Genomic DNA, 9,720 nt, shown 5'->3' with positions numbered 1-9,720 from the left:
GCCTGCGTAATATCCCGCTGCGCGCTGACGGCGTAGTGTTTGAAGAATACGCTGGGTTCGTACGGAGGCGGGTCATGTGACACAACAAACCTCAGTCTGGACGGAAGCCGAAGAGGGACTCGCAACGTAAGCAAAAATAGGTTCTTTCGCCCCGTGTGCGGCTCATAGTAAGTAGTTGCACAAAATTCAAACAACCAATAAGAAATAGCGTATTGAGCAAACTAGACTAACAGAACAAGAACAAAGTTAGCTGGTTGTGTAGATTTGCAGAAACAAATGTTTTTATTGTATTTGTGTTATTCTGGGTCATGTGATCTAGTGATTTGGACAGCTGTATATCATAATAATAATTCAATGTATTTATTTTCGACAGTTATGGCAGAGACTTCACCGGCAGTGCAGCCGATCCAGCTCCCCCCCCACGATGGCTCGGTGCTCTCGGTGGTGGACATGCACACCGGCGGGGAGCCTCTGCGGGTCATAGTGAGCGGCTTCCCGGAGGTGCACGGAGACAGCGTCCTGGCGAAAAGGCGCTATATATGGCAGAACCTGGACCATCTGAGGAGAGCGCTGATGTTTGAGCCCCGGGGGCACTATGATATGTACGGCGCGCTGATAGTCAAGAGCGAGCTGGAGGAGGCGGATCTGGGGGTGCTCTTCATGCACAACCAGGGGTACAGCACCATGTGCGGCCATGCGGTCATCGCGCTGGGCAGGTTCGCGGTGGATTATGGGTATGTCAAAGCGCCCGTGTCCCCCGAGACCCAGGTCAACATCCAGTGCCCCTGCGGCCTGGTGAAGGCCTTCGTCCAGTACGCCAATGGGAAGACTGGTAGGGTGCGCTTCCACAGCGTGCCGGCGTTTGCCTTTGCAACAGGTGGGCTTGAAGGAAATCAAGAGTGCAATCTGAAAATTAATGTCATACTGTAACTCTGAATCGCATGATTAAACCAATGCATGGGAGTTTATATTCAGTGCCATGATGATATATATGCTTCAGACGTCTGTATCTGAAGCATATATCATCATGATCGCCTTGCACAGCGTTGAAAACCATTTGTGTTGTGATTGCATCGGGCAGACGTTGCCGTCTCCGTGCCGGGACACGGGGTCGTCGCGGTGGACATCGGCTACGGTGGGGCTTTCTATGCCTTCGTCAGCGCGGAGAAGTTTGGGTTGGACGTCAACGAGTCCAGGACCAGGGACCTCGTGGACGCAGCGGCCGCAGTGACGGCGGCGGTCAAAGCACAGGTAGGAAGAAAGAGGACCTGGAGGCGAACCCGAATAAACTACGAGGACAGTGAGAGAGACCGCCACACACAACGCAGTACTAATCTGAATTAGAAGACTGAAACTTTAACTTTAAATGTTGTTGTTTGACTTGCAGGTGAAACTTCACCATCCCACCAGTCCTGACTTGGCTTACCTCTACGGCACCATCCTCACCGATGGCAAGGACGCCTTTTCTGAGGAACCATCGGCCAACGTGTGCGTGTTTGCCGACTCCCAGGTCCGACACTCTTTTGGATACCTATACATTGGCATTAAAGACTATTGAGGATTTATGTGAATTTACAGCGTCTCTTTTTATATTTGACTTGCAATTCATTCCTCGTTAGGTTGACAGGAGTCCAACCGGCTCAGGAGTGACGGCCCGCATTGCCCTGCAGTTTCATAAAGGGCTTATTCCTCTGGACACGACCAGAACCTTTCAGAGCGGAGCCACGGGTTCCCAGTTTACCGGCAAAGCAGTCGAGGTAACAATGGCACCTTTTCATACAAGTATCTTCAGTGCAGAGGACTTATAACCATACCAAGCTGTTCTGTAACCCTGGTTAATGAGGTAATACAGCTGGCATATGACATCATTCACTAGGTTTGGTGACTAAATGTGAGTTTTAGGCATCAAAGACTCGTAGTAACAAAGCATTTTAGAAAGACTGAGTGTAACCTTTTGCTTTCTTGCCTCCCCCATCAGGAAACCACCTGCGGCGACTTCAAGGCGGTTATAGTAGAAGTTGCAGGACAGGCACATTATACTGGGACGGCTAGCTTTGTGTTTGAAAAGGATGACACTTTGAACAAAGGCTTTCTTCTGAAGTAATACGATATGGCTTCTCTATAGAGATGTATTTTGTTAATCAGTGCCTTCATTATAAAATCAATATATCCTTTGATAAATATTAAGCACCAGCATTACGGCATTCTTGAATGTTTTTATGCAAACAAATGTATTAAAATCAGAAAGCTCAAGGCTCATAACTTTCAAATACATCTTAATCAGTTTGCCATGATGTCGTTCATTTTCACGGCTGTTTAGAATTCCTGTTTTTATGGCATAACGTGCAGAGTATGTTTCCAATAAGTACGAACCCAATAAACAATGTTTTTTGTGTCAGCATTTGTAAATATTTGATGAATTTGACTTTTGCTGCCAGTAGAATTACTTCACAGGAAATGCTAAATAACATTAAATCATTTTGCATTCAAATGGTATTAGTAAACTACAAATGTAATGTTTTATATTCTCAAGTTCCACTGTATTCAAAGCAGAGGACAAGTTGTATCGCATGTTTATAATGACAATATCTAGTATATCACACATGCAGACGTATTGATTATTGACGTCACTGAATGATATCAAACAAAAATAGATAAATGACGACTGAACTCTGAATGTTGCCTACTTTTCATTAATAAAACTATATTATAAATCGTTTGAATCATCCGGTTTCCAGTTGTTCCCATTTGTTTGACCAATTCACATGCGAGCTCCTGTCATGATTAAGTGAAATACCTCCCACCCTACACATTTACGCGAAAAGACTAACGTAACCTGCGTACGATCGACGCCTCTTTGTATCAAAGTGCGTAATAGTGACCCCATCACCGTTACCTGGGCAACGGCTGGACACGTCACGCAGGAGCCCCGGGCTGGGGGGGCTGGGGGGGGCAGCTCATCACATCCGAGGCAGAGCCAGAGCTCACCCCCGGGACTGCGTGCAACCGGAGCAAGAAATACAATGCATTTCAATCCGACGGCACGGGTGCATCGGAGGGGCTGCAGAGAGGCGCGCAGGCCGGCGACACCGCAGCGCCGAGACGCAGCTCCTGCACCGCCGCCGTGTCTCCTCAAGCGCCGCTCGGCTCGCATGAGGTGATGCGTCCGCCTGCATTCCGTGCATGCCCCCCACACCAGCCGGATGGATTTGTCTGTGATTATGAGCCTTGCTTTGCTCGGCGGCGGCGGCGGCGGCAACACCTCGGGGAGAGAGCTGCTGCTGGACATCCTCACCCCCACCCCGGCGCCGGCCAGCCTCAGCACCCACCTGGGCACCGGCAACCAGAGCGGCCGCGGAGCCGACCAGGACCGGCACTCTGCCCCCGGAAAGGACGCCGAGCCCAGCTCCCTTCTGCACGGCATCGCAGTGGCCGCGCAAGCCCTCATCCTCCTCCTCATCTTCCTCCTCTCCAGCCTGGGAAACGCGGCGGTGGTCATCGTCATCATCAAACACCGGCAGCTGCGGACGGTCACTAACGCCTTCATCATGTCCCTGTCGCTGTCCGACTTCCTCACGGCCGTGCTGTGTCTGCCCTTCTCCTTCATCATGCTCTTCAGCCGGGACGGCAGCTGGATCTTCGGGGACTGCTTCTGCGTGGCCAATGGCTTCTTCAACACCTGCTTCGGCATCATCTCCACCCTGACCATGACTCTGATCTCTTTCGACCGCTACTACGCCATCGTCAGGCAGCCCCAGGAGAAGATCGGGAGGAGGAAGGCCACGCAGCTGCTGGTGGCCGTCTGGGTGAGCGCCGTGCTCTTCTCCTTCCCCTGGGACGTGCTGGTGCCCCCCTCCGAAACCCTGGTGGTCCACAAGAGGGGCTTCTACCACTGCATGTACGTCTTTCACTCCAGCACCTCCAGGATGGGCACTGCCTACAGCATCTCCCTGATCGTGGTCTGCTACCTCCTGCCCTTCGCCCTCATGTGCTTCTGCCACTACAACATCTGCAAGACGGTGCGGCTGTCCGAGATCCGGGTGCGGCCGGTGACCACCTATGCGCACCTGCTGCGATTCTACAGCGAGATGAGGACGGCCACCACCGTGCTGATCATGATCGTCTTCATCATTTTCTGCTGGGGGCCGTACTGTGTCATGGGCATCATCACCGCCGTGGGGGACTACCCTTTCAGCCCCGTCATGGACACCGTGGCTATCTGGATGGCGTGGGCCAACGGGGCCATCAACCCGCTCATCTACGCCCTGAGGAACCCCAACATCTCCATGCTCCTGGGGCGCAACAGGGAGGAAGGGTACAGGACTAGAAACATCGCCGCCTACCTGTCCACGCAGAGCCAGAGCCGGGAGGCCAGGACCCGGGCCGACCGGATTAGAGACCGGTATGTGAACAGACACGGGGCGGGCAGTCGCTTGTCCTCCTCCAGTCCGGCCAATGGTGGGGACGTGGCCATGTGGGCCTGCAAGAACCCCGCGGTGCTGTTCTGCCGGGACGGGCAGCCGGACACGCTGTCGGAACCGGCTGTGCCCAAATCCGAGACTGCAGATACCAGCCTTTAACAGGGCAACGTGGGCATGAGCTGCGGGCCACCATCGGGGGGATTTATACACGGCTCGCCTGGAAGGGAAACATTTGGGAACTGTGCCAAATATATCTATATACCCGAGAGTATAATAATCTCCTCAGCTGCCTGGCCATTAAGCTATGGGAAATAATCATCATCGTGACTGAGATATGGTGGTAAGTGGTTGGGGTACAAACCAAGCCTTTTCAAGTGCCAATATGCAGTTGCACACTGTCGTACACTGTGAACAAAAATAGATTTTAGAAAACCCTCCTCTCCCATTCACGCTGACATTTTTGCAGGCTGTTTGTATTAGAAAGACGTGTATCATGGTAGTTATTTTTGGACAATACACGGAAAAATAAAAGACGTGTCCAGACGATGAGAGTCCAGGTGTCGCAATCGCCGGCCACATCTGGATTCTTTTGTATTGATTGACAGATGTGCAGAAATCAAACGTTCGCCCCACGTCACATAGACGTCGCTGCACAACTTTCTGATTGACATAAAGGCCGCAGTTGCGTCACCCGACCTTTACCTTCGTATTTTTGTTTAACCCCTTCAGAGGGATGTTTGCACGGATTTCATTAACGCCCATAGCGGAGTAGCAGAGTCCAGATGTGCAGAATATACAGTGCTTTTGCTTTTGACTACAATACTTCATGCAAAACCTAAATGGTAAGCTTTAGTTATACAATTGTATCTTGTGACCAGTTCTGTTCCCATTTGCCTATATTTCTTGTGTGTGATTGTAGATAAGGAACCGGTTTTGTCTTTTGTCGCTACAGTACAGACCCCTCCGATGCAGTATTTTGAGATACTTGATGCCAATGATGTATTAACTAAAGCACAACGACAAAATCTTTCAATCCATATTTCCCAAAAATAAGTTTTTTTTGGTTGTTTTTTTTCAGATAAGCGGGTGTATGCTTATTGATCCAAAGCCTTAACACGTTTTTGTTTGAACCCCATGTTTTGTTGGCACTGGAGATTGTAGTTACCTGCTTGCCATTATTTATTTATTACTGGCCAGTCTGTAAATGTCTAATTCCAAGTCTGTTACTGTGTGTGACCAAATGTGTATGTAAAAAACACTATTTTGCAATTGAGATATGAAATAAATGTCTTTTATGCATCAAACACTGACGTTTTTCTTTCCCTATCCTCTTTGTCTGCTATTAGGGAATATTAAAGACACTTGTGAAGCAGACATAAAAACAAAAGACAAACCAACAGTTCTATTGCATGCAATCCTGAATCCAGATTATAATGGGGTCTTGCAGTGTTTCAACCTGTAACCAGGTCGTACAAAGCATGCAAACTGTCTGGCTACTTTTTCTCCCTTCTCCTCTGTGATGTGTTTTGTGTGCATTATTGTTTTAAACTGTATTGTGAGGGATTATTTCTGATCATCTGCTCTGCTCATCCTTCCTTCAAGTAGTCTGAACACACAAACGCATATGTAATCACCTTAAACTATAAGCACATTGAGATTTAAACAAAATCAATATTCCTGTAGGTTTAACATCTTGCACAGCAGTGCCGGTTCTAGACCTTTTCAACGTTGGGGGGGTGCTGACGGTGTCTGTACGTGATGCTCCCGGGGCCACAGGGGGGGAACCGCCACTGTTGCACTGTCATGTGCTCGTAAAAGCCTCAGAGAAAAGCTCAATAGAAATAGAAATATCGAGGAGTGACGCTTGGCCAGCAGGTGGCGATCTTGACAAACCTTTTCCATCAGTCGTGCAGGGAAAACAAACTCACTTTCAAATTGTAGATCATTACAAACCCACCAACCAGTCAGACAAAACGCTTAGTCATGAGTGCAGATCACGGCACGCATTCCACATGAACGGTGTTCAATAGGAGAGTGATGATGGAGGTTTTAATACCTCATGTACATGGAAACGTCGGTAGTGCACACAAACTGTAGCTCTATAGCTCAACATTTGACAGAAAGCGGGAATAAGCCCTGTTGAGCCACAGATACAAGTATGTGGACGACACTGTTCTGAAATTCGATCAAACCTCTCCTTATACATCAGAACAAAATACAATCAAAGGCATTTCATTGACAGTCTGAGGTCTCTGAAAACCCGCAGTTTTGTTCTAGTACAGTGCTGCCCAAACCCAATCCTCCTGTCCCTTATCCAACAGGTTTTATAGATAACATTTTATTATCAATTTCTTAACACCTGGAACCATTTCAATGTGATCAATTAAGCAGGTGATTTGGGGAATTAAGTTCTGTAGAGATTTGGCAAAGAAAACGAACTACCCTTTTCAATGGGCAGAAGTTAATTGCTTAATTGATCAGTAACTTCCACTTGGTTCCAGTCTGTCAAAATTAATTCATGGTGACTGACAAAACTTACAGGATAGGGGCTCCCCAGGACCGTGTTTGGACACCACTGGTCTTGATTTAGTCAAAGCTCAGACCTTCAACTCAGACTCATTTCATCCCAACATTGTTTTCTTTTTACGTAATTCAGGGTTTCAGAAACAAGCGGCCCACAGGTTTGTGCTGGACAGCCCCAGTGAAGAGACGGCTGAAAGGTCTGTCTTCAAACAGATGGACAGAAACTCAAGACGGTTTTCCTGGAATACGACAAGTTGGTCAAGTGACGCAGAAAATACCACTTAAATCAAAAGTAAAACACAAGTGTGTGTGTGTGTGTGTGTGTGTGTGTGTGTGTGTGTGTGTGTGTGTGTGTGTGTACATCTGCTCCACAAGGAGCGTGAAACTAAATATTCTTCTAGACACAGCTTGAGGTTTGGGAAACCGTCATAACCACAAAATGAAGCAACAATATGCTACACCTCCAACATTGCTTTATTCACTGAAGATCTATCTTACATTAGAAGGCAGTTTTTAAATAAAAAAGAAAGTTGTATAGAAGGAACCCACATAAAAAGGAAACTTTTTTTTTTGTCTTTTTTTATCACACAGTTAAAGGAGGTTATTAATAAAAGTGTCTTTTTTCCGGGGACCAGTAACTGACCGCTGATCTGAGAGCCGAGATGTTTTTGTTTGTTTACATTTCAGATTTTTTAAAATATACTTTTAGACAACTAGAAAAGAACACCATCTTTTTGGTGCATAGACGTGTCAGCCCGCTATCCACAGTGTTTTAATACGACAGATTTGGAATTTAGGTTAACCTTAGAAACAGTTCCAATGCACTCAAATCAGGTTAGATCTCCCCAGAAATAAAAGTACGGTACTTCTTGCATCAGTTCGCTTTTAACCCTGAACTAGGGTTATACAGTAATCAAATAAACGCTGAACCCCATGTTCAGACCACGAAATATTTGTTTCTTTAAACTGAGAACAATTAACTAAAAGTTGCACTTTGGATCAAAATAAGATGTTTCTGTCGTTACATTTTATTGCCTTGAATGGACTTTTTTTAAATTTCTTTTTTAGGTCAGATATTAAAACCCCCCGCATTTATCCACTATACCTTAAACTGTGAAAATGGAATGGAGATTTCTTTATGTTCGTTCTCATGTCTCATCTATGGAAAAACAGCCTGCCATTCGAGACAGCGTGGAATGTTTTCTATGAAAGCACGGCAGTCCTGGGGAGCTCGGCCGAAATCAACATGCTGTGCCGCTCTCTCTCCACCTCCTCGAACGCTGCGGGCATCGGGAAGTAAAGCTCGTCCAGTTCTCCTTCTCCGCACTTACAGAGGAGGGTCACTGAGGCCCCGGGAGGGACACGGACAATCCACAGCATTAGTTCAGCGCAAACTCCCGTCCTCAGGTTAGTGAGAGAGGTTGTCCATCTATGGTGCACCAGCGCCATAGCATCTGAAGAAGAAAAGCGAACTATTTTGGCAGCCACAGGGGAAGGGTTCTTGGAGTCAGTGATTCACTTCATCTCCTGTATTTATATCGTTCTTATTGTCCTTATTCTTCATCGAAGGGAATGTTTTTTTTCCGGTGCGTTTGCTTTTTCCGTCATCTGTTTCCAGACAGACGACATTGTGCTTCTGCACCAGAGACTATCGCCTTTTCGGATCGGGAGTCTGAGTCTGAGCGGAGGGAGACGAGGACAGAGCATCGGCTACAGAGGGAAGCGTCCGTGTTTGGCCACTGGGCGGTGCGACTAGCGGGAGAGCTGTCCCTAGCGTGATCGACGGCGGGGCTCCTAGAAGTTGAGCTTGGTGACGGGCCGCTCCCGGCTGTTCTCCGTCACCTGGCTGTTGATGCGCTTGCGGTTGCGCTTCATCTTGGAGAGGTCCTTGTCGAACACCTCCCCCGAGCGCAGCGCCGACACCAGGTCGTCGAACTCCCCGTCCTCCTCGCCGTTCTCCTTGGCCTTGCGGGCTTTGCGCTCTCGCTCTCGCTGCTCCTTCAGCTGCAGGAGGAACCGAGATTCATTGGTCAGGTGAGAGAGAGTCTACAAAACTCAACGACAACACACACCTTCCGTCTGGACTAGATTTCCTTAATTTATTATAATGTAACGGTTAGATATAATAGCTTTATTTAGAGGTCACTAGTCTAAATTCTGGACACTTTCCAAGCCCTGGTGTCACCGTCTTCACTTCAGACCAGTGACACGCGCTTTCTGACTGCTGTGGTTTTGCGACCTCATCCCCGTTCGCTCTCACCTGTGCCTCCATCTTGGCCCGGCGCTCTTCCTCCTCCTTGCGGCGCCGGATGTTCTCATTCTCCTGCTTGGCTTCGGAGAAAGACTGGAGGAACTGGTCGAAGATGCCAAAGAACTCGTCCGGCTGCATCTTACCGGCGTCCTCCCCGAAGTGCTTCACCGCCCTGCAGAACTGGGGGGGACACGGGAGAGAACCTCAGGTTGGATGACGGGAGTCAAGGTTTATTACAACGTCTGATTCACGGATTTATTTCAGATACAAAATGGCGGAAAAAGAGGGTTTTGAAAGGTAAACAGAATGAGGGAAAATTGAAGAAAATGTGTGTGTGAAGATGTTTTTCCAGGTGAAGACATCTTACATTTAGTAGTGTTTGGACCCCCGCACAACCCTAAATATCCTCCTACAAGAGCAGTACCATAAAATATCTACAACCTGGCAACATGAGGGAGAAGAAAAGCTCATTTGAAATCGATCTCTCAGTTTGATCTCTGTTAAACACTGAAGACCAGCGTCTGT

At 47.9% G+C, this 9,720-nt stretch overlaps 3 protein-coding genes across 7 annotated transcripts in view; 2 read left to right on the top strand and 1 right to left on the bottom strand.

The window, feature by feature from the left end:
• The first annotated feature begins 62 nt into the window (after window positions 1-62).
• On the top strand, window positions 63-2,716 carry l3hypdh (trans-L-3-hydroxyproline dehydratase). Of its 2 annotated transcripts, none has more exons than XM_066694161.1 (6): window positions 63-126; window positions 374-877; window positions 1,082-1,251; window positions 1,388-1,510; window positions 1,620-1,757; window positions 1,979-2,716. In XM_066694161.1, the coding sequence occupies exons 2-6, from the start codon at window positions 376-378 to the stop codon at window positions 2,102-2,104; spliced, it is 1,059 nt and encodes a 352-aa protein (XP_066550258.1). In that variant the 5' UTR covers window positions 63-126; window positions 374-375; the 3' UTR covers window positions 2,105-2,716. The 2 variants fall into 2 exon arrangements, with proteins under 2 accessions (XP_066550258.1, XP_066550257.1); XM_066694160.1 differs by having other exon boundaries at window positions 89-167.
• A 67-nt stretch (window positions 2,717-2,783) lies between these two features.
• On the top strand, window positions 2,784-5,719 carry gpr135 (G protein-coupled receptor 135). Its single transcript, XM_066694670.1, has one exon. The coding sequence runs from the start codon at window positions 3,204-3,206 to the stop codon at window positions 4,578-4,580; it is 1,377 nt and encodes a 458-aa protein (XP_066550767.1). The 5' UTR covers window positions 2,784-3,203; the 3' UTR covers window positions 4,581-5,719.
• A 1,681-nt stretch (window positions 5,720-7,400) lies between these two features.
• Window positions 7,401-9,720, bottom strand: part of daam1a (dishevelled associated activator of morphogenesis 1a) — a 63,668-nt gene continuing 61,348 nt past the window's right edge. For all 4 annotated transcript variants that reach the window (XM_066694931.1, XM_066694933.1, XM_066694930.1 and 1 more), the window contains 2 exons: window positions 9,205-9,375; window positions 7,401-8,948 (listed from right to left, as the gene is read on the bottom strand). In XM_066694931.1, the coding sequence (XP_066551028.1) occupies window positions 8,739-8,948; window positions 9,205-9,375 (381 nt within the window). In that variant the 3' untranslated portion in view covers window positions 7,401-8,738. The remainder of the gene's footprint in view (window positions 8,949-9,204; window positions 9,376-9,720) is intronic.

The sequence above is a fragment of the Amia ocellicauda genome, chromosome 21, assembly GCF_036373705.1.
Source record: "Amia ocellicauda isolate fAmiCal2 chromosome 21, fAmiCal2.hap1, whole genome shotgun sequence".
NCBI lineage: Eukaryota > Metazoa > Chordata > Actinopteri > Amiiformes > Amiidae > Amia > Amia ocellicauda.
This window is presented reverse-complemented; position numbering and strand designations above follow the sequence as displayed.